This window comes from Branchiostoma belcheri, unplaced genomic scaffold (genome assembly GCF_001625305.1).
Source record: "Branchiostoma belcheri isolate BF01 breed outbred unplaced genomic scaffold, Haploidv18h27 scaffold25, whole genome shotgun sequence".
Taxonomy (NCBI): Eukaryota; Metazoa; Chordata; class Leptocardii; order Amphioxiformes; family Branchiostomatidae; genus Branchiostoma; species Branchiostoma belcheri.
The window spans coordinates 1,728,749-1,752,703 of NW_017803854.1; the positions used below are offsets into that span (position 1 = coordinate 1,728,749).

Sequence of the window (23,955 nt, forward strand, 5' to 3'; positions counted from 1 at the left end):
TTTGGGGGGGGGGGGGGCTAGTACACTGAAGGTACGTAAACAGGCTTTGGGATTTAAAGGTAGCCTTTATAGTTAGCCACTCCGTGTGTAGTCCTTTAGCAGACCAACTCCGATGGCATGTCTTTGGTCTATTAGCCAATTTCTACTCTTTCGGACTTTCCAGCTGTTTTCAAAGCCTGGTAGAGGCTAATTTACGTTTCAAAAATAAATTCTGACACGTACGACATGCTTCCTCGTCCTCCCCTCCAGGACAGTCGGCTCGCCCGTCGCACTTGAAGACGTCCAGCACGCAGGACAGGTCTGCACACGCGAAGTGGGTACTCGGGCACTCCGGACCCGGTCCTGGTGGACACAGGAACGTACGGTTGTGTTACGGTTAAATTGTTGTGATAATGGATGCATCTGTCATACATAGACCAATATGGCCTTCATTACCGAACTCCCTCCAGCCATGATTGGGATTAGGTTGGGAGCAACTTCTGGGTACGGAAATACAGTTTGGGTGCAGTGTGACAATGTAAGATATACTCACTAAGTTTGTCCGACTTGAGTACTGCCTTGTAGGGATCGTACTCATCCAGGTTTAGCAAGTCGTCTGCAAATAATATACAACAAAAAATAAATTCGTCAGAAGAATTAAGACGACCCTTTTCATCAAAGTACACCGACCATTACTCAACTGAAACGGCGGGTGGGGAAACTTTCATACCAATATTTGTGAGGTCGCTGGCGGAAACGGTTGCTTGTTTCCTATCGTAGGCTTGCCTTAAGGATACTTTAAACGCTTCATACAATGTATATGAAATGATGACAGAAATGTGACAAGAAATTTCAGTAACCGTCAATACTGACAATAGCAAACAAATTTGTTTTGCCGCCCTGAAATTGCATTGGATGTTAAATACTGCCATAATGATTCATGGTGGGAAAGATGAGGTGGAAAATGTCGTTCCCTTTCCACTAAAAAGCTGAGATAGTTCACATAATCAGTTTCGTTACCACTCTGAAGTCTGAATCCGAACAGTTCTACCCTCATGGCGGGCGGGTTGTGGTGGATGCCGGTCATGTTCTTGCCGAGCCAGTCCAGCGGGTAGACCCGCACGTACCGCGTCACGAACGGGTAGGCCAGGACGTGCTGCACCGCGTCAGACTTCGTCATGCCGACATGCCAGTCTTCGTTTCCGATGAATATCTATCAAGGAAGTTCACGAAAAAGCAGTGAGCATGTCCAGCATCAAAGGTCAATTAAAGCCTAGCCTGGGTGCCGTCCTCCAGAGTTACCGCCGGCTCCGGATTGTCGCTAACTTGCATGGACTACCAAGGCCTAGGCCAGAGCCTCGGAGGATGTGATCTTTTTTTTTTTTTTTGAGAACAGGCGAAAATCAATGCGCGCGCGGATGTCATCCATAAAATTAAATCGGTGTGGCCTACTACATTAAGAATTTAGACCTAGAAAAATTTTTTAAAAACAAAAACAAGCTCACGTGGTCGGACTCGTCCTCCGATGTCCCGTTCTTGTAGGACCTCCATGTCCGCTCGTCCTCGCTGTACCGGAGCGTGTACGCGGTGACGGCGAAGTCGTGCTGACAGTGGCCCAGCGTCGCCACGCCGGTGATCTCCGTCGACAGACCCATGTCAACCTGTTTTTATTTTTCTTTTAGTTTATCTATTCGCAAAATGTAACATTATAAAGAACAAAATGGAAAGACAAACAGTGTGCAGGAGGACGGGTGGGGAGCCTTGTAGGCTTATACTGGGCCCGCCTCCTTTAGTCTTAATAAATAATACATGATACTATCATGACTAAAAAGAGATTTTTGGTAACAAAGTTATTGTAAACTAGTGCATGTAGGTGCTTTATGGCCTCTACCGGGCTTCAGGAGACGTCTGGAAAGAGTAGAAATTGCATGGCCAAATAGAGATAACATGCCGAGGGAGTTGGTCCGCTAGAGAGTACATTTTGCCGCGGTCTCTAGCGGACCAACTCGGCCTCTGTATGTTATCTCTTTATTTGACCAATTTCAACTCTTTCCAGCCGTCTTCCGAAGTCTGATAGAGGCTAGTTGCTTTAGCAAAACTGTCCACAATGACCTGCAGCCACTCCAGGCCGTCCCACTCCTCCCAGGGTACGAACTGCATCCATGCCGGCAGCTGGCTGTACACCCAGTCCTTAAAGTTCCACTCGTTCAGGGATATACCTGATATCCACCCGCACCTGTTGACGAGAGACGAATACTAACTGTCTCTTTGTCCAATCATTAATTCTACACGCTTCTGTTTATCTGTTTTAACATAGAGATTCCGTAGCCTCCTGTGCAGGCCTCCGAGTGGGTAGGAGTTTTGATACTGCGTTTTGTAGAATTTTTAAGGCGTTCTTTTGCCTATCGTCCTACAACCAGCCGCCCAGAGAAGTTTTATATCCGCCACGGCGGGCCTGCACAGGAGGGTAGAGATTCCGACTGGGGCCTGTATTAAAATACTTTCAACTGTGTGATCTGCTGTGATACTTTCAACTGTGATTCTTGTCACTTTAGATCTATGTATTGATCCCAATTTGTAAATTGGACCCCCCCCCAAACATTAACAGCATCTCAGCTACCGGTAGAATCGTCGACCGGAGTCTTTACGCTAAAACCCTGACATATAAATTATATAGAAAGTTTATTGCAAATACATGCCCGAGGGCTAATTGCAGTTACAAACAACAAAAGAAAGAAAATACAATGGTATGTGAGACTATATCTACATCCGTAACATTATACTATTCTCTACAACATACATGGTACAAGCTATAGTTTTACTGTATATGTTGTTATTGTTGCACGTACACGTGAAAGCGCGCCATTGCGGGCCGGTTGAAGTAGTCCTGGTACGACCATGCAGTGATCTGCTCGTTCAGAATGGCCCCAGATTCCATGCCGAGCGGACAAACCCTGTCTGAAAATAGAGAAGAAGAAAAGAAAATATTTAACGACCCTTCTGCTTAAATCACAAAAGGCTAATTAAGACGCTTTCCAGGATTTCAAGGTGTGCACTTCCAAATTTGTATGACAGAGGTCGTTGCAGTCCTATTGAAGAATGTACGTAAGGCGTGCATGTATCGACGATATGTACAATTTTGATAGACTCATACCAGCTAGTAATCTACCATACACTATCTACCACACATTATATATATATATATATATATATATATATTTGCATCTGTTACAATCGTTGTGCAATAAACTTGACTTGACTTGAAGTTTTATCTACTGTCTATGAAAGATAACGGGAGCATGATATCGACAGCTTTCGCCTGTACCGAGCCAACATCACACAAAAAGTGGCAAAAGTTAATCTCCAAGCAGATCCCTTTCGGTGGCATAAAGACAGTGTCAAATTGGCCAGGCAGTATCCATTTAGCCAGAGAAGGTCGCCAGCCACCGTTGGTAGGGGTAGCGACAAAAAACGGCCATATATATAAAAAAAGTTACGATCATTCCCCAACAACCTCTTCTTGGAGAGTAGGCAAAAGTGTCTTTTTACCTTCTTCGTCGTATATGAACACCCTCTGAGTCAGCTGAGACCTTACGCTGGTGAACAGGACAACCAACACACACAGGCGGAGCGCCATTGCCTGACTCTATAGACCAGGCACAGCTAGCCAATGGTTGTAGACTTGGTTGCTGTTAGTACAATGTAGCTGTATCTACATCAGAAAGACAAATCTTAGCTAAATAACAGAGATTGGAATTAAACAACAACAGTGCTGTGTATGATGGTTAAAGCATTTCAGTAGCGTCGGTTATCTGATCTTGTAAAAAAAGTACTAATTTCGCATAATTTCAGACAAATTTTGTCAGTATGACCTCCTTCGGTGAATTCTGTAGTTTCCTTATATTTCGGCATATTTCTACACAGTAGATCCCGCAAGCGCTACCGATTTACTTGACTTGCGCCACTTGAAAGCCAGTAGAAAAGTTGCACATTCTTAAGTTCTTAACCCCTATGAATGGCCCTCAATAACTTACTTTTTGTACTGCCAGAATTCGAAAAAGTCGCTATCCTACACTGGAACACAATAGTCATCAAATACGGTACGCATGAGTATGCCCTTGTTTGCCCATAGAACTGTATATAACGTGCGACTATACGTACAAAATTGTAGATATTTCCAAATGTCCCGAGAGTTTCCAAGCCAAGTCAGCCGATCTGAGCAAGGTCCGAAGCCGCAGTGTTGGACCAAGTGACTACAGTGTATAAGGATGCGTAAATTCTACCGTGCACAAACAGAGGCATTTGTCACGCATATGTGTCACCGATCGAGCTGATTGAACATTTCTGTGTTTTATAATGACATGCAAGAAATTAGTTTCATCCAGCAGGGTTTATCAGGAAAGACTCGTTACCATCATCTTGAGCATTTTTTTCAGGAAATTTTGAGATATTAACCGTTTCTTAAAAAGAATTGTTGGTACATAGGTTAACAGGTGTCATAGAAATGATAATTGATGTTTGTCTTCTAGATTGATTATAGAATAGATTGATTTGAGATTCTATAGATTTTATAGATCATAGATTGTGCGCGTAAAAATGAAAAACAATGTCACCCCAACATGTGTTTGTCTTTATTCTGCACAACCTTTTGCAAGTTTGGATGTCATAATTTGACTATTTGACTAGTTAAGGATTTTCGTGCAATGAAATAAAGAGACAGAGAAAGAAAGAGAGGAAAGAAAAGGAGGAAAGACTGGAAGGGAGATTTTACAGTATATTACAGTTTTTTTTGTTTTGTTTCTTTGGTTTGTAATAAAACAACCATGTACACTTTGAGGTGAGGTACACGTACGAGTAACTTTGGGCCCCTTTTTTCGTGAATGGGCGAATCCCCTGACCTTTGCCCTTAAGAAGCCTCATTCTCACCCAACATTCCAAGACGGTGTCCCGGTGTATTTTGAAGTCGTACCTTGACGTTTGTTGATGTCTAAATTGTCGTTTACATGCACGTACGAGCACCATGTAAGTGTTGGGCAATAGCATAACGTTTTATTCGTGTAATCTGACCGAAATGTGATTGCTATGCAAGACGTTAAGTTCAGGACAGCGCAGGAACTGGCGAACGGTCTTGTCGTCGTGGGACGACAAATAATTTTTCCTCAGGACCACTTCTTCTGCACAACAAAGAAAGTGCGGCGAATCGGGAGGTAATGAGCTCTTCTCAAGTGGGACAACCGCAGCTGAGGCCGAGCACCGTCGCCTGCGGTCAGGATGAAACGGCGATTTCTGAGGAAAAGTTAGCGGCGGGGGAAGGAGGAAGGGGTCTAGCGGAGGGGAGGGCTAGCTCGGCTCGACTCCCGGCCAACAACAACACACCGCCGAGCGCCACGGAAGGTTGCACCGCTGGCTCGGGACTTCTGCCTCCTATCTCCGCCACAACTAGCAAGGTAACGGTACACAACATTTTCCTTAAATCTTGCATATTTGTTTCACGCGGCAGAGCGTTCGGATCGGAACCTAGAGGTCCCGGGTTCGAACCCTGCCATGTCACCGATCTTAATTGTGCCCTTGGGAAAGACACTTTACACGACTTTCCTGGATGGAAACCCCATCTCGTATTAGCCACAAAAAGGCAGCAAAATCTTCAGCTAGTTGAAGGAGGCTGCCTCAAAATTAAAGAAGAAGAAGGAGATTCATTCTCCTATTAAACTTTATGAGTCTTTTGGGGCTGAACGCACGTACAGCGCAGAAAGGACAAATTAAACGGACCCTTTGTTGTGCCTGTCAAGGTGAATTATCATGATTTGGAGCGTGAACAAAGGGACGTGTTTGCGACCTCCTTGTGACAACAGCAGATTGTACCGTGTTGTTATAGTAATTACTGCAGAGCTACGCACCTAGCAACAATTGCCATACGTATACGAACCGTACATGTACAATTTGTATGTCGTAAAATGAGCAAAGGCATTCTGTTGCTATTGGCAACTTTGTCACATGATGTATGCTGCATTGTTGTCGGAAGTAGAATAAGCAGAGACAACTAGAAAATGATAACATGTTGACCTCTTAAATTTGTGGTTCGTATTTATGAAAAACATATCACCTGACGGGACTCCAAATATTTTATCATTAATGCAGGTAAAATTGTGCAGGTACATGTATGTCTAATGTCTACCAGCACCTAATCTGCACTACTAGTATGTACTGGGTATACAAATGTGCATGTAGTTTTATTTACTTTTTTTGATAAGCTGCTACCTGCAAAATGTCAGATGAAGAATTTTTAAATACCAGTTTGATTCTTCTTAGATGGAAAAGTCACTGACTTATTTATGTGAAGTAGTGCAGATATATCTACAGTCATGAAGAAAAAAAAAATTGAGTCTGGCCTTGCCTGATGAACAAAGTGGATGTCATCACACTTGAGTTACTCTGCAATTAAGATTTATATCGGTAAAAAATAAGAAAGGAAAAATTGAAAAGGGAAAAATGAAAAATAGAAATGAATTACATGTAGAAAATTCATCTCAGTAATATTTCATCTTTTCAAGAAGAAAGACATATTCATTATTTAAGACTAAAAGTTAAGTACATGTATGTGTATACAAAAACAAATTGTATGTCAATTGTAGACAGTCCCATTAGTGTACTATGATTAATGATTCTGACTGGCCACAGACAAACAATTTCAAAGATTACAAAGAACTGGGTGGGACACCAGAGCAATAGGTTACATACCATTGTACTCAGCAGGCCAAATTCTATAGCCTGTACAGTTTCAAGATGGATTTCGATAGAACATACAACTCAATGTACCAGGTGAGTTTGTATGATTCACAAACACCATGTTGCTACTGCAGGGCTCGAAATACTGGGTGCATATGCAAGTTAGTACAGGTAAAATTCGGGCTGTGTAGGTATTTCTGATGTTTGCTCATTCCTAACCTGTACCTTTCCTTGAAACGTTACTGGGTTTACATATACATGCACTTACATGTTTACATGTACATGTATTTGTAGTTTTTTAATTGTGGATCGATTGCTACCACCTAACTTTCCTAGTGTAAAAGAAAAACTGTCATGATCAATTGTCAATGGTTTCTGAATCCATACTTCCTAAATTCTGAGTGGTGCAGGTAAAATATGTCCTGTCCAGGTAAATTTCAATGTTACCTGCACCTGTGCAGGTGCACGTAGAAAGAATTATTTTGAGCCATGACAGTCTTCGGTCTTTACAATTGCCATATGCCATAGAGCCGTTCTTTTTTAAAATTTTGCTCTCCCTTTGTTTTGTAGGTGATGGAGACAGAAGAGCAGAGGAAAACACACCGGCCTTTTGCCAAGATCAGCAACTTTCTCAGCGCCCTGCGGACACGTGGGGGGAAGGAAGGGGAGGAAAAATCAGTCAGAAAAGGGTACGTCTGTCTGGTAAACCTGCCATTCTCCTGCAGTCTCTAGTGTCACTGACGAAAGGTAGTGGATGCTATCTGAAACGTCTGGCCGTTTCCAAAATCATATCCAGTTGCTTGAGTAACTGCTTTTTGCAGTATCTTATTACCTGGATGTCTAACCTTTACCGACGTAGGTCAGTCTTGTTATCTAATGTTGTATGACGTATACGGGCATGCTGTTGACGTCACCATGTTTATATAGCTTCCATATCCTTTGCTTCCTTACTAGTACAGTAGTAGTAGGATTACAGTATGATCTGTATAATGCACCTGTAACAATACTGATGATGTCACATGAAAAACCTGTATTATGCACATCATACATTTGCTAATTGGTTTTGATATATATTTCATTTTTGTTATTGAAATTGGATAGATTTTGTGAAAGATTTGTAAAGACCATTTGGGAATAGAAACTGTATTCTGCCTCTCTTTGTTTATATACAAATTTGTGTATATAAAAATGACACAACAAGAGAAAAGAAAGTATGAGACTTGTCTAAGGTTTTTTGCATTCATGATGTATTAGCTGAAAATTATTTTCTCATGTTTTTCTGCCACAGTTCTGGAAGAAGACGTTATGTGGGTAACCTGCCGCCCATCCAACCCCCTCCTACACCATGTCCCGCACAACTCACTGCTCCCCCCACCACCCCAGTAAGGACGTCACCCACACAGCAACAACAGCAGCAGCAAAGTCCTGCAAAATCACCTCAACCCATCGTCATCAGGAAAACACTACAGGAGTTCAAGTAAGGGACCAACCACAACTACTTGTGAAGTTTTATTTAATCACAAAGACAGACTTGAATATTGTAAATTTGTTTATTTTTGTGGGGATTTGATTTTGTGGTAGGAAATTTAGAGAAGCTTGAGGTTTTAAGTTTGTCATTGGAACAGTTCTGTAACACATTGTTACAGTTGTAGTATAACAGTGGAAATGTATTTTGGTGGTGTCATCTGACAGCAAAAATTGCAAAAATCTATTATTGATAGGTCTAGAAACATTTGCAGTTAAGTATTGAATAGAACATGAAAATTACATGTATTTTGTATCACAGAAAACAACAGAAAAGTGGAAACCGTACAAAAGGTCGTAAATTTAAAGTGGCTTGGTCATGAAAAGGGCCCAGGCCCCTATGTCCCTGGACTTTGTTTCAGTAAGAAAATGCATTGTAAGCACTGTACAAAGGTAAGTTACAGTGTGTAAAACATAATGTTTGATGTGTAGAAAATGTCTGATAATAAATAAGAAGTTGATATATGTATCTGTTTTCTTTCCAGGGATGATGCTGCCCAAGCCCACTCTTCTGGCAGCTTCAAAACCCTTCAGGAATTTTACTCCACTTCCTTCGACTCTTTCTACCAGCTTGTTGGGGCTTTTCAGGTGACTCGATATATTCTGTTTGTCTTAAGTTTTGTTTATTCAACTTGCAAAGTTGCTCATTGGAAGAAAGTATTTGCTAGGATGTGGTTGCTGGGTTTTGAAAAATAGCACTTGTGCAAGTGATAGCCTGCTCAACAATCTCTTATGTACTAGGAAGTTGCTGTAGTGTGTTGGTTATGTAATACTATGCATATGAACAGGACTTTTGTTGTTGTTGTAAGTTTTTGTTAAACATCTAATATCTCGCTAGACGTGGTCTATTGGTTAGGAAGCTTTTATATATTGTTGTTAAGAAAAGCTCAAAGCATTATCCTAGTGGGAGCGAATGCAAAGACTCCCATAGTTTCATTTCCATTGCCCAACAAATGAGCACTCATTTATGTACATAAATACAAATACATATCATACACATGCCTATGATCATGACTAGATTAGCCCTAAGTTAGCCCAGCCTCCAAAACAATGGTGGGGACCGCCATTCAGGACCAGTGCACCATGGCCTGAGAGATTCGGGTCAGCAGATCAATGAATACATGGCCTGGCTGGGGAAGCATGCTTCAATCCATGTTACCATGGAGACAAACAAACACTACTTCATCAAAATCACCACTATGAAGGGTACTATGGGACTGTGATCTACTTTTGAGTGGACAGGTTTTGTCCAAGGATTTCCAGGCGGTCACTTAAAGATTCATTTGTTTGCATAAGAAATAATACCTACTAGCCATGTCAGAAAATATCAAAACAAAGAGGATTTTAAACTCAGAGGTTTTAAGGAGATAAGTCATACATCCCTGAACCTAACCCCGGAACCAATAGAGAATCGGTAGCCAAATGCCTACTTCAGTGTACTAAAGGTTAAATGTACATGTAACTGTATATGCTCTTTATATATACCCATAAAATAGCTGCTGATATTGAATATATACATGTACATGTAAAACTTACTAAAAGGGCAAAAATGCCAACAAATAGGGTAAGTATAAGGGTCATGAAAACCCAAAATACCTTCCATAAGTATGAAAAATGGTTTATTTCATATCTCTAGGAGGAAAGTTCGATAACAAGAAACCCTACAGAACACCCAGGGGTGACTGTCCAACTCCTGGATGCTGTTTATAGTGAACTTATGGAATTGGTAAGGCTTTTTTTCTTCAGTTATGGTGTATAATTACTATTAAGCTCAAGTAAGATACACTGTACTTAAATTTTAATCACGTACATGTGTAACATGATATACAGTATATCGGCAGAATGTACTGCACCTGCCTGAAACACAGATTTTTCACAGTTTTCGTTGGGTGTTTCCGGTAACATTACATCAGCCTCTTCTTTGCACAATGCATTACAGCAGTGGTCGAAATACTTTTTTTCAGTGTTCTGCAATATTGCAGAAGAGTCAAAATTTTGTTCTGCAATTTGGAAATACTTTCTGCAAATACACAAGCCTCTATACTACAATCTTGCAAGTTTATAAGCATGAACTATTGATTGATAATGCAAATTAGTGAAGACAAATTTTTGGAAGTCCAACAGGAAACAAAAGATAGACAAGTCAAGACAAGGTTGATGTAAATTAGTGAAGAAGCTCCTGTTGTTTCAGAACAGGAACTTAAGTGTTGTCTGTCCTTGGGGCCAAGAGCACCAAATCCCAAGTGCCAATTTTTGCTGCTGCAAAATTGCAGATTGTATAAATTTTTCTTCTGCAATCTTTGAAATCCATCTGCAGATTGCAGACTGCAGACAGGTATTTCGAACACTGATTACAGGTTTCACGCAAGTTAAGTATGTTCTGCCAAAGTGCTATGATGTTGCATGTTACATGTAGGTAAAAATGGTTAATAGACACTTCTGTCAAAAGGAGCAACATAAATAATTTGGAAAAGAGACATTGCTCACTATGTCACATGTTTTAAATTAAACAATCGTGTGTTTTCTGCCTTTCTCTTCTGCAGCCACAAGATATTCAAAAGGTTGTTCTCAGGGGAATAGTAAACAGCCTTCTTCAAAAAGATATTAAAGGGTAGGTATACATTACAAGTATATCTTTTAATGCTAGCTTTTGTTTTAATTTTATTTGATAAAAAATACAAACACTGAAGAAAAATTCCACTAGGGTTTATAAAAGTTAATTCATATATATATATTGGTGTGAAACTTGTGTTCAAATTGTTTTCATTCATTGAACACTAACTTATTTCAGTGCAAGTAGAACATAAATACTTTATGAGATGTACTTTTCAAAATCAGTCAAAGAACTGGAAGAATAAACTGAAAATTGCCACCCAGAGGATACAAAATATACTCAGTGGAAAAACAATTTTCATGTAATCCGTCATTGTAATGTTTGTATCTCACAGAATTGTGAGAGAAATACATCCATCAATTTTTTGTCACCCTCATATTTCAGGGGCTTAGGCCACACCAATTTAATTTGTTGGTTCTTGGATTCGCCTCTTCATTTTTTTCTGTTTTGCAAAAAAAAAAAAAAAAATTCTGGTTCTGAATTAACTCAAAAATGCTCATATTTTGCCCCCAACAGTTGTGGAAAGTCCCTTTCTTCCTAGTTGTTGCAGTGTTTCCATCTATCAATGCAGTGGTTTGATTAAAAGTTCAAAATTCATTGTTTAAATATTAACACAATCTTTTGTGTTGACTTCATGGCTCCTATCATAGCATTTGGGGCTATAATAGGATGCCTAGACCTGTTTTTTTTTTTTAAATTTTTTTTCGCCCTGTCGCTTCATGTTTTTCCTGACAAAATCCGAGAACCAACAACTTAAATTGGTGTGGCCTTATTACCAATTTCAGAAGGCCATGGTTTGAAGTTTGTGACTATATAATTTGATTGCTCCATGGCACCATGCATAATTTATGAAGATGTGAATAGCCCTGGACACTTTGATGCCCTTGCACATTGTCTGTCATAGTCCATTTTCTGCTTCAAAGTGACGGGAAAAGTATTGTAATGCTGCTTATACATAATACACAAGCGAAAATGATTTGTACATGCACAATAAAAGCAAAAATTATGACCTGAAATATCTAATGTGCAAATAAAATGTGCCAGTTGCATTGTAACATCATCATTGTCAAAATAGTATAGACTATGATGAAGAGGTTGTTTTCTATACCTAGACAGACATCTTTTTGTATGCCAATACCAAATCGTGTTTGCAGATGAATTACCAGAACACTAGTACATGATAGATTTGGCAAAGGTTTGTTCACTCATTTTTGTTATGTTGCAGCCCCAGAAGCTACAATGACTTGCGAGCTTACTTCATACTGATACAGGTCTGTGTTTTTTTGCCTTCACACTTACGTGTATCCTGGCATAACACTGTCAACGGCCTTGTACGAAGGGAACAAAAGAGATCAACTTTCATTTTATCATGGAAGTTCATCTGTGTTGGTAGTAATCATAGTAAGACTCCCTGGCACTTTTGATCACGTATCCGTGAAGTCTTGTGTGAATAAGGTCACGTGTCTGTAACCGTAACTCTTGCAAGATTACGTTTGGAAGTGATTGGTCATTATTAGTTATCCTGATGAAGGCAACAGTGGTCATTGAAAATTTGATCTCTGTGTCATCTTTGTGTACACATTTTTACTATTATAACTTTCGTCATTTTTACGTTCCCTCTCTCCCAGAACCCCCAGTTCAGCCATGTGAAGACTTACGTCATCTTTGCCCACCTGATCAGACACCTGGCGCACCTGGAGGACAGGGAACACCAGGTGCTGGTCGGCTGGATGAGAAGGTAATACTTTGTACATTTGTTTTGTGCATACATTTCCTTTGCAAACCTTGCAAAGCTTTTATGCCTTTGTGTAAAATGTGAAGCAATATTAGCCTTGGTACAATCCAGGTTAGTTTTATGTCTGCTCCCACAGTCACTACTAATGGTTGGACGGTTAAGCGACTGGGAGCTGATGTAAACTAACCAGATGGGTAACCAGGCTAAAAAAAATGTATGCTTTCCGCAAGTTCCATGGTATAGATTCAATAAATCTATAGGCTTGCCTTCAGACCTTCACAAGTACTCATGTTCTGCATGTTATGACTCTCTTTCATCATAGATATTACATTTTTTTACGCCAAAAAGCAGTTACTCATTAAAGCAACTGGATATGATTTTGGAAACGGTCAGACGTTTCAGCTGGTATCCACTACCTTTCGTCAGTGACTGAGAGACCAGAGGAGAAATGCAGGTTTATAAGCACAAACTATTGATTGATATGCAAATAAGTGAAATATCTGCCCATTACATTTTTTTGTCTCTCGTCCAGATTGCCTGCTGTTCAATTCCGTGACATCGTTGACCGCCTGCTCCAGTTCATCTCAGTACGGCTGTTCCCCCCGAAGCAGGACGAGCTGCCTCCCCTCACCAAATGTGGCTGGTGGATTCCCTCCGCCACCAAAGTCCTGGCTCTCTTCAGTAAGTTTCCTCATAGCATTTTATGCCAACTTCCCTTAGGCTAATGACAATCAAAATTTATTTCATAATGGATGTTTTTTTTCATATTCCAACATGTAATCACAAGACGTGGTGATGGCACACTCAAGTTTTTCAACACGGGACAATACAATAATCATTTTCACCTGAGTGAAGTGAAGAAAGTCTTACTAAGTGCCTTTCCCAAGGACACAAGATTGGTGGCATGTCAGGACTCGAACCCGGGACCTCTTGGTTCCAAGTTGAGCACTCTGCCGTTATGCTATGTGACCCCAGATGTTGTTTTTGTGTGTTCAAACTCTGGTCAGGTCATATTTAAGACTTCTAAAAATACAAGTCAAGCTGGTTTCTTTGCTTAGCACTTAGCACTTTTGAGGTATTGCAGTTAAACACAAAATCTACCCATGGAATAACCTGCTATGTAGTACATTAAAACTTGCACAACTGTGTGGCCAATGGATTATATTCATGGAAATTCCATGGTGCACAGTCCTGTACACCAAATAATGTGGGAAGGATCTTAACTAACTTAAGTTTATTTCTTACAGATGCTGCTAACAACATTTGTGTGCCGATGAAGATTCCCCACTCCCACTTCTACAACAGTGCCTTGGACCACATAGACCTGATGGCAGAGTACATGGCCTGGCAAAACCCTGCCACACACCCAGGGTGAGTACAATGTATCATCATGCAGCTCTTGTAGTACCTTGGTAATTGTGTAGTCACATAGTACGATTTTTGTCATGATTTTCATGTCGTAAAATTTTCAATCAGTCTGTGACTGTAAATCTGAACTGGAAGGAGAGAACATCCATTGTTGGTTGTCGTTGTTGGTTGTCGCTGTTGGTTGTCGTTTTTGATGTTGTGGAATTTCAAGCAGTCTGTGACAGTAAGTCTGAACTGGAAGATGTACGTAGAGAGGCTGGCCGTTGGCTGAACATACAGGAATGCTCTGACTGTCTCATGTGTTGGAAGACACAGAAGCCCCCAAGTAAAAGTTCCAGTTCCAGTTACAGAACAAACTGCCAACAAAGATCTAAGTTGAACTTTGTACAATGCATCCAGAACTGTCCAGACAATGCCTTCAGTTGGCGATTGTTTGAGGATTGTATGGTGAATGTGACATTTAGAAAATAGAGACTCCCATGTACACGTAGAAGTGTGTCACAGAATCAAGTCTAATAATGGTTACAATGTTGAAATTTTAGTAGTCGATTCAAAGTTGCCATCTGTATCTTGTCTCCCTTCCTCATCCGTCCAGCCATCTATCCACCAACCACACAATCATTCTTCCTTCTTTCGCTCCCTCCTCCTCTCCTTCACTCCCTCCATCCTTCCTCAGTCTGTCCATTCCCAGTCATTTGCAATGACCTTCCTCGCTTGCCTGAACTAAAGAACATCTCCTTTCCTCCATTTCCCACCATTTGTGAAGTGGTGACCCCCGAACTCTGTGTGGAGAAATCCACTCAGTCAATGACTGGGACAGCTGTCAGTCGTGTGGACTATGGTAGGTTGTTGTGAAAACAAACAAACAAACAAACAAAGAAAAAAGAAAGAAAGAAATCATGAATACAGGTAATAGTGTATCAGTATTGTTGATACTATTAGATAAACTGTAAAATAAAATGTTCTTTGTGCTTGTCACAGACATGACTGTGACAAAAGTCAAACAGGCAAGAAAGAATGAATGCATGAGAAAGTGCATGACCAAACAGAAACTACTGTACCGGTAATACCTAGTACATGTATGTCATGTGTAAGTACATTTTACCTGGTGGAGGCAAGATGTGATCAGAAATGTCCTATTTCTGTTTGTGCATGTGACAAACCTCCCAATAACCACTGATACTGTGATGTATGAATATGAATCATAGAATGTTAATATGATATTGGTCACATGTTTTTAGAATGTCAGTCAGTCATTATAAACCCTTTGTTGTTTCTAACGACTTTTGTGTTTCTTTAAATGTGTTCCCTTTTCTTTCCTTTTCTGCAGGTTTTCGTTTTGCCAGTACCCCTACATCCTCAGTATAGCAGCCAAAAGAAAAATCTTACAGAGAGACTCTGAACACCAAATGATCATGAATGCTAGGGTGAGTTGTGTGTAAACTATTCCTATTCTAAAAATAAATCTTGCATGCAAAAATAAGGTTCTCCCATCTGAAATAACTCTGGAACTACTAATTATAGTAGGGGCATCATCATTAGATAGCATTAAACAATGTTTAGAGTGAGATGTTCAAAAGCTAGGTGTACATAATAAGTTGTTCGGTGTAAATATAACCAGCTGCCGCAGCGCTGCGTGCCTGCAAAGCTGGTGTGTTATGCTGAAGGGCTGTTATACCGGCTATACAGATAAAGATACGGAATTGACATTGTTAGAAGTTAAGATAGAACCAAGTATTTTTCCTTGTACATTGTATGACAAGCTGAAGGCACTGGAAATGTAACTGCTGTATGTTTTCTCTCGTACGTGTACAGAGGAGTCTTGTACAGAAGGTGCAGAGGAGACAGATGCCAGACATGGGCATGTTATTCCTCAACCTGAACGTCAGGAGGTCCCAGCTGGTCTCAGACTCTGTCAATGAGGTAAGGATCAAGTTCCTTTGAAGAAAGTTTTTATTTACATAGAATAATGTAATTATAGTTTTTAGATTGTTAAGCCACCTTATATGTTGCCGTAGTGTTCTGTCAATGTCTTGTTAGCAGGGCAAGTATAAGCTCCTGGCTAGTTGGGCTGCCCTGGTTGTCAGGGTTGAACAGGCAAACCAAGAAATAAAGTAGTGACTGTAAAAATATCACTACTACTAGTGAACATTAAAGCACACACAGTATGGCACCCTGAATAACAGCAAGTGATTGTCGAGGAATGATATAGTAATTGTTATTAATTTTTTACAGATCATGCAGAAAAGAGGAGACCTCAAGAAGAAACTGAAGGTGAATTTTGTGGGAGAGCCGGGGCTGGACATGGGGGGCCTCACCAAGGAGTGGTTCCTTCTCCTGCTTAAACAGATCTTCCAGCCAGAATACGGTAAACCCCCTTCACACCCTTCATTTTTGTTGGATCTGAAACAACTGCTGGTGTATACAATATAAGGATATGACTTAAGTTAACGATGGTGAATGTAGGATAAATGTAGGATATGGATCAAGAAATATTTTCCTTTTTCAAGAAAGCTAGTTAGCATAGAGGTACTGTAATCCTGTAATTGTACTATAGCAGGTCTATGTTACTATAAATATTGTATTATGGAAGAACATTGTTGACTTCAGAATTGCTCCTTTGTTAGTTATCTCTACGAGAAGTATGTCAGGTACTCAGCTCATATTTAATTCATGCCTGTCTTGGCTTATTATTTTGCAGTGTGTATCTGTTACCATTGACAGGCAACATTATTCTATTCTTTGGCCCAATTAGACATTAAAATTTTACTACTTTGCTTTTATTGTATTTACCTAATTTTGCTCCCAAGGACTAACGATTTGTGTCCCGACCAAGGACTGTTCCATTGAAAAGTTCATGGGGGAGATTTATGAGGAAATTTTATGGAGAATGTTCTCCTTTGTTTTCATTGTTTCTTTTGTAAACAGTGTACGGACAAAAGTCCTAATTCAAAGGATTGAATAACTAAAAGATACTGCAACTACAAACTGACATGCTTTCTCAGTAATTTTATTCAGTGATATATAGTAGCGTATCATTTGTTGTTGTTGGATACTGAAGTTTTCTTTTACACAACCAGTAATATCTCTCACTTGCTTACTTTCTGATGCCTATCAGACATCTTCCACAGAGCTTCTGACTGGATTACTGCTTCTTGCTGCCATACATGTCATGTACAATGTATTTAATAGCCATTTACATAAATGTATAGTGGCAAGAAGCAGTACTCCAGTCAGAAGCTCTGAGACAGGGGTCTGATTAGCCATCAAAACATAGGCATTTGAGAGACAACACAGGTTGTGTAAGAGAAAAATCAAACATCCTATATTTTCTACCAACCTTATGAATTTTTTTGCTGTGTTGTTGTTTTACTTTTAGGGATGTTCACGTATGATGACAAGGCCCACTGTTACTGGTTCAGCAGTATCAAAGTGGACAACTACTCAGAGTTTCATCTGGTTGGAGTTGTATCCTTCAATGTGTACATATCAAAACATCAAACTGAGCAAGATTCAAAACCCAGGTTTCTCTCTACAGAAGCCTTTACTATAACTTCATTATGTGAGCAACGACAGCCACTGAATGTTTTAATAATAATAGACAGAAGTTAATGACTAAAATATGCTGCAAAGCTCCCAGTTAGTACATGCCTCTACTCTTTTCGACATGTGAGCTTGGTTCTTTAATACGTGCGTACACACGTATTAAAGAACCAAGCTCACCTGTCAAAAAGAGTAGAGGCATGTGATGGTCCATAATGGCTCGCCGTTCTATTTACTTCAACGTTCATTATTCATTATTTGATTTGTTAATTTTTTGTCATCACCCTTGTAAATAGTGTTGTTATGATTTCTGTTATTGTTTATTTTGTTTATTATTTATGTAATCCTTATCAGTTTATATTGGTGGGGGCTTTAAAAGGAGTATGTTTCTGTTTCCCCCAACCTTTTACATTTTGTTGTAATAAAGCTGAAATAAATAAATAAATAATGTTATTTCATGTATCTGGAATTTGGTGATTCACTGCAAATCACCCTGGCAAACCCTCGTCTCGTATTTTCCACACGGTGATTTACATGATCACTCTGACAGAGCCCTGGCGACATCATCTTGTATCAGCCAAGGAAAGGGTGTATCACCCTGTAAGGGACACTATAACCCCATCGGAGTGGTATAACTCTGCTAGCTTGATCCCCTTACATATACCCATTAGCTAACTACATATATATGTAAAATGCTGTATCCTACATGTACATGTACATGTATGTCTGTTACCCCTTAACCCTGACCCCCAGTTGATGGGCCTTGCTGTGTACAACAGCATCATCCTGGACATGCGTTTCCCACCCTGCTGCTACAAGAAGCTGCTGTCCCCCGCTGTCGTGCCGTACGGGAACCCTCGCGCTCGCGTCGGCCTCGTTAGTCTCAGTGTGGACGACCTGCAGCAGACCATGCCGGTGGGTGGAGCTATGTTCTTAAAGAACACCTCTGCAAACTTCTTGGTATTATTAATCTTGACACTACTTATTGACAACTACATTCACAAAAGCCTAGAACAGTTCCCAGATGTCTATAAACCTAGTACTTACTTACTTACTTGTGAGACATAAGGCTGGGACTTTTCTGTTTCATCTGGGTCTGTCCTTGGTCACCTTCTTCACTGATCACCAGGACAGTCCCATAGACACCAGGTCATCTGACACAGTTCTTTTAAAGGTGGTTTTACCTGTCTTCTATTTCTTTTTCTATCAGGTCTCCAGTTTAAGGCTGTGAACTTGAAGATCATGAAAACTCAAAATACATGCATGTACATGTACTTACTGAATTGTTCATGTCTTGCTACTTGATTGCAGGACCTCGCTCGTGGTTTGAAGGAGCTGCTTGAGTATGAAGGCAACGTGGAGGAAGATCTCTGCATGACATTCCAGGTTAGTATTATAGTAAGATGGACTTTATGTCCTAATAATGAAGTCCTTAAGAAATAAGCATTAATTTTACTTATCATAACAGCATAAAGCAGGCCTCAAAATCCTTTTTTCTGCATACCTGCATTGGTGTGGGCAAATTAACATTGAAAATTACTGACACCAGATAAATTGCAACTGAACCATTCAAATTTTAGGAAATACTGGTATGGATAGTTAGTGTACATTCAGAAAACTTTGCCATTATTTCTGTTACTGGTGCAGGTAACATTGTAGGTGCAGGTACAGTAGGCACCAGAAATACTAACCCGTAAAGCGCTGTTAAGTACTACAGTGTACTATCAAAATGTTTTACATGGACTGCTATGATTATTGTGTTTTCACAATGCAGCATACATGTAGTTTAGATATGTTGTGATCAATTTTTGTTAGAAATTTTTTTCCTGTGTACATGTAGGTTTCAAGAACAGAGTTTGGAATTGTTAGAACAATGAACTTGAAGCCTGGAGGGGACAAGATACCGGTTACAAATGAAAACAGGGCAGGTAAGGTCTATTGTTGCTTGTAGATGTATGTTGCTTGTTGTAATATGATCTTTTTGTTTGGATCCGCAGCAAAATTACGTTGCTTCAGAAATCATCTGCCATTGCTGAAATTATGCACTTTTTATATTGCTTGTTTCACAAGAAAATAAGTGTAAAGATCATAATTTTACTCTAAGAGGAATTAGTATACTATAATACTTTTGAGTCTTGACATTTTGTTCTTGTTTTCAGAGTTTGTACAGTCCTACGTCAACTGGATTTTGAATGAGTCCATCTACCACCAGTTCAGTGCTTTCTATTATGGTTTCCACGGTGTCTGTGCCTCCAATGCACTATTGGTAAGCACTCAACGGTATTTAGTCTAGAGTCTAAGCATGCCTACAAATTGAATGTACATTGTACAAAAGAAAAACAATGTCAGTTACATTAAAAAAACAATGGTGACTGATGAAAACAACACGTACAATGATTAATTGATGACTTTACCGAATTATTTTTGTTATGATGGTTGGAACCCGATATGTTAGTGAATAATTTATAGAGATCCCGCTCATCAATGTGTCATATTTCTTCATGACAACATCCCCCATTCACGTATGGCCATTTAGTTTATCAAAATGGATGCACAGTTACTTTAAGTGACTTATGATTGTCCGGCAGCAAGTTTTTGGAGATTGGCTTATGCTTGAGTACAAGCAGGGCTTGAAATTCGTTTTTCAGAATACATGTCATAGTTGCCAGTTCAGCTACATGTACATTGTAAATTTGTAATCTGAACATTTAGTTGCACACAAAAAAATTTGGTGCACTAACACAACATAGAAATTGAATTTTTAGCATGTATCACAACAGAGGTGCAGGCACATTGTACAATGTATGTCTGATGTCTACCTGCTCCTAACCTGCACTGGTCCATGTACTGGGTTTATATATTACATGTACATGAAGGTGTATGTGGACTTTTGTTTGCTGCATTGACTGTCACCACCTATGAAGTACATACATTGTGTATATAAAAGAAAGCACCAGTGCAGGTGTGCAGAAAGAAGTATTTCGGACCCTGCAGATAAACTGAAGCTTTGTTTCCTTCCATGCAGCTCCTGCGGCCAGAGGAGGTGGAGACCCTGGTGTGTGGGTCTCCAGAACTGGACATGTTTGCCCTGATGAGGGTCACAGAGTACGAGGGCTACTCCAGAAATGACCCAACCATCAAGTGAGTAGCCAACACATGCAAATCTTGGCTGCATTATTAATACAAGTTTGTCACAAGTTCTTGCCCGAAGGCTAATTGAAGTACATGTACAGTAGAGTACAGCATGAAAATGAAAAGGACAGACAATGGATAACAATTATAGCATGTGACTACTCTATATTTTGATACTAAATTCTAATTTATTGCATCATTAATTGAAGTATTGAATTGCTCTTTCTCCAGCTGCAATGTTTTATCAAAGTTCATGTCAAGAAGTCATATGAACACTTGATTTTAAAAGGATCATTGCAATTAAAGCAGTCCATCATTGTGCACTGCCTCCAATAAGAATTTGTGTATGAACAGTGAAAGGAGGTTTTTGTTATAGTAGTGTTTTATTAAATACAATTTCATGATTGAAACAATTCTATAGTATAGTAGAACTATCCATTTTTGCTAATGAACCAACACATGAAATTGGTGTAGCCTTTAATGTGCAAATACCTGAACTGTTCCACAGGGCGTTCTGGGAGGTTGTGCTGTTCATGCCGGAGCCTCTGCAGAAGAAGTTCCTGCTGTTCTGTACCGGCAGCGACCGGATTCCTGTCGGAGGGATGGCCGAGATGGTCTTCAAGATCGTCAGGATTAACTCCTCCCTCAACATGTGAGTTTTTACTTTTATTCATGCTCAAGCAGGGCTGAAAATACCACCAGCTGCATATTTATTATACATGTGTAAAATTGGAGATGTGCAGGTCTTTCTGATGTCTACCTGCACCTAATCTGCACTAGTCCATTACAGGCGTTGTATACAAAATTAATGTAGGTGCATGTGGATTTTTGCTTGCTGTATTGACATGTACAATGTGTGAAGCATGAAAGAAATAAAGGTAATTTATACTAGTTTCTGTACAGTTTGTAGAAAACGTATTTTGAGCCCTGATAATGAAGCTTGAAATGACCAAGAAAGTGGATGTGTTAACAGATTATGAGACCGGCACTACACTAAAGTGTGCAGTCATCTCTAGCATTCAAAGGGTTAAACTCATTCAATTACATTCACGGATACAGGAAACACTACTTCCAGGAAGTCTTAAACCTCTTGTTTTTTTCTCTACCAGGTTGCCGATTGCCCACACTTGTTTCAACCAGCTGTGCCTTCCTCCCTACAAGAGCAAGAAACATCTGGCCCAGAAACTCCTCATCGCCATTCAGAACGCTGAAGGGTTCGGCCTGGAGTGAGGGACACAAGAGTCCTTAAGGAGGGGGGGGGGGGCAGATGCAGTGCTTGTATTAAGCCACTGTAGTGTAGTGAGGCACAGGAAGGTGAACTTTAATTGCATCTACCAGGCTTCAGAAGTGACTGGAAAGAGTAGAAACTGTCCAAATAGATAGATATTATTAACATACATTTGTACATGACTGTACATTGTACCGGGGGAGTTGCTAAAGGAGTATAGAGCAGCAAACTATACAACATTGTACTTAGTGGACTACATGTACGTGTGTAACTCTTCTGGCCAATTTCTATACTTTACAGCTGCTTCTGAAGACTGGTAGAGGCTACATGTCCAATCACAGTGTGCAAGATTGGAAACCTAGGAAAAGGTTTTCATGCAACTTAAATTAGCTGAAACTAACATTCCATTCATCATCATCATCATCATTCATCCTCCGTAGAGGTGGAGCATACAAAGTTCTGATGTTATCCATAGTGGTAACCCTATGCAATGGTGATGGCCAGAATAAAGTTCTAACTCCAAGCAGGTGTACAAAAATGTATACATTTGTAATATTATGCAATACCAGGAAACAACTAACGCTGTCTTGGTGGCCTTAGATACAAAATCATTCCATATTTTAGTTACCGTTTTCTAAGCTTAGTTCACATTACTTTCTATGCAACAACTGTTACAGTACACAGTCAAGTTGGAGGTGTTTCACAATTGAATGAAACACACATCCAACACTTAATAAAAGCTTCAAGCTGGGATCTTGTATGTGGCTATGCATACATGTGTACATGTACATGTATGCATACATGTGTACATGGACAATGTACTTAGACTGGAAACAGTTGTTACAGAATGCTCGATAAGTCTGCATTGTGCAATTGGATCACATAGATATCAACCTCACTGTTTCAAGTTAGTGTATAGTGTTGACTAAAGCAAAGGATGTAATATATACTTCTGCATGAGTGTACATGTCTTGTTTGACACACACTGTTTCAACAGTGTAGTTGTTTTATGTATATGTGGCTAGCCTTCCTTTTTTCCCTATGGGAAATGTATCTATATACCATTCGGGTTGTGTAAATGTTGTAGATATGTAGATAGAGATTATTGGAATTGCCTGTAACTTTGAACATTCCATACACTATATCTGACGCATACACACACACGCGCGTGCACACACACACACACACATGCACACACCCACCCAAATACACTTAGAGTTTATAGGAAACTACAAACAGTATTTACAAATATTTTGAAGTGCAATATAGCTGTCTTTTAGAAGTGTGTAAAATTATTTGGCTGTGTGCATTAATATCAAAATTATCATGTTGTATATTGATTTCTGTACTTATGACACTGCTGTCTCTTGCAATTATGCATGGCCTCAAAAATATTTTGATCAATATTTATGAAGAGATTTTTTCAAACTATAGCCGTGCATCGTTCAGAGATAGCAAAGTTTTACCATTTTAGTTTTAAACCTTAGTTAATATCTTATAAGTTTATAGGTTTTAGCTTTTCTTGGCAATGTTGCAATGAGTGTTTCCACTTTTTCAATTACAATTGTATGGCATGCATCTTCTATTATTTGGTTTTGTAAGCATACTATCATGTATTTATGTTTTACCATTTAGACTGTCTTTAAATCATGTTTGGCAAAGTCTTTTACAGGCTAGATACATGTATTTGTAACGTTTCGAAAAACCATGTAAAGGGATGACAATCATGAAAATGCAACTGTTAATTTGTACTCATATGCTTCTATGCATGTGAATGACAAGGTGGTCTCTTTATTTGGAGCTTCTGCTGCAGTATTTTAAGTTGTAAAATGAATACGATCATGTGCATGTAAGTTCCTCGAAAAAACATGAGGAAACTTGCAGTTCAAAAGTGAATGCCTACCCTTGGTGGATAAGTCATTTTTTCCCATGCAGCACGTTAAGCTTTGAAAAGCAGAAAATGCATTTTGCTGTTTACCAGAAGGAGCTTAATTTTCACTCAGAAATCCCTCCTAGAAAATACTAGTGTTCCTTATGACACGAAAGGCAATAGCTAAAAGTTGTAAACAATTACACTTCTCTGTGAAACTTCAATGTAAAGTCTAC

General features: G+C 39.6%; 2 protein-coding genes across 2 annotated transcripts in view; one reads left to right on the top strand and one right to left on the bottom strand.

The window, feature by feature from the left end:
* Positions 1-2,917, bottom strand: part of LOC109471384 (G-protein coupled receptor GRL101-like) — a 13,940-nt gene extending 11,023 nt beyond the window's left edge. Inside the window, exons 1-5 of the mRNA XM_019770673.1 lie at positions 2,829-2,917; positions 2,092-2,215; positions 1,485-1,640; positions 1,003-1,192; positions 533-595 (exon numbers count right to left, since the gene is read on the bottom strand). Coding sequence (XP_019626232.1) covers positions 533-595; positions 1,003-1,192; positions 1,485-1,640; positions 2,092-2,215; positions 2,829-2,917 — 622 coding nt within the window. The remainder of the gene's footprint in view (positions 1-532; positions 596-1,002; positions 1,193-1,484; positions 1,641-2,091; positions 2,216-2,828) is intronic.
* A 1,977-nt stretch (positions 2,918-4,894) lies between these two features.
* Positions 4,895-21,953, top strand: LOC109471585 (probable E3 ubiquitin-protein ligase HECTD2). The gene is given in 21 exon segments (XM_019770934.1): positions 4,895-5,426; positions 7,276-7,394; positions 7,994-8,182; positions 8,715-8,817; positions 9,866-9,955; positions 10,773-10,840; positions 12,069-12,114; positions 12,472-12,588; positions 13,106-13,259; positions 13,826-13,949; positions 15,277-15,373; positions 15,762-15,869; positions 16,182-16,314; positions 17,326-17,414; positions 18,243-18,404; positions 18,801-18,875; positions 19,330-19,417; positions 19,649-19,755; positions 20,515-20,630; positions 21,130-21,273; positions 21,731-21,953. Coding segments are annotated over 21 exon segments (2,487 nt in total). The 5' UTR covers positions 4,895-5,189; the 3' UTR covers positions 21,852-21,953.
* The last annotated feature ends 2,002 nt before the right edge of the window (positions 21,954-23,955 follow it).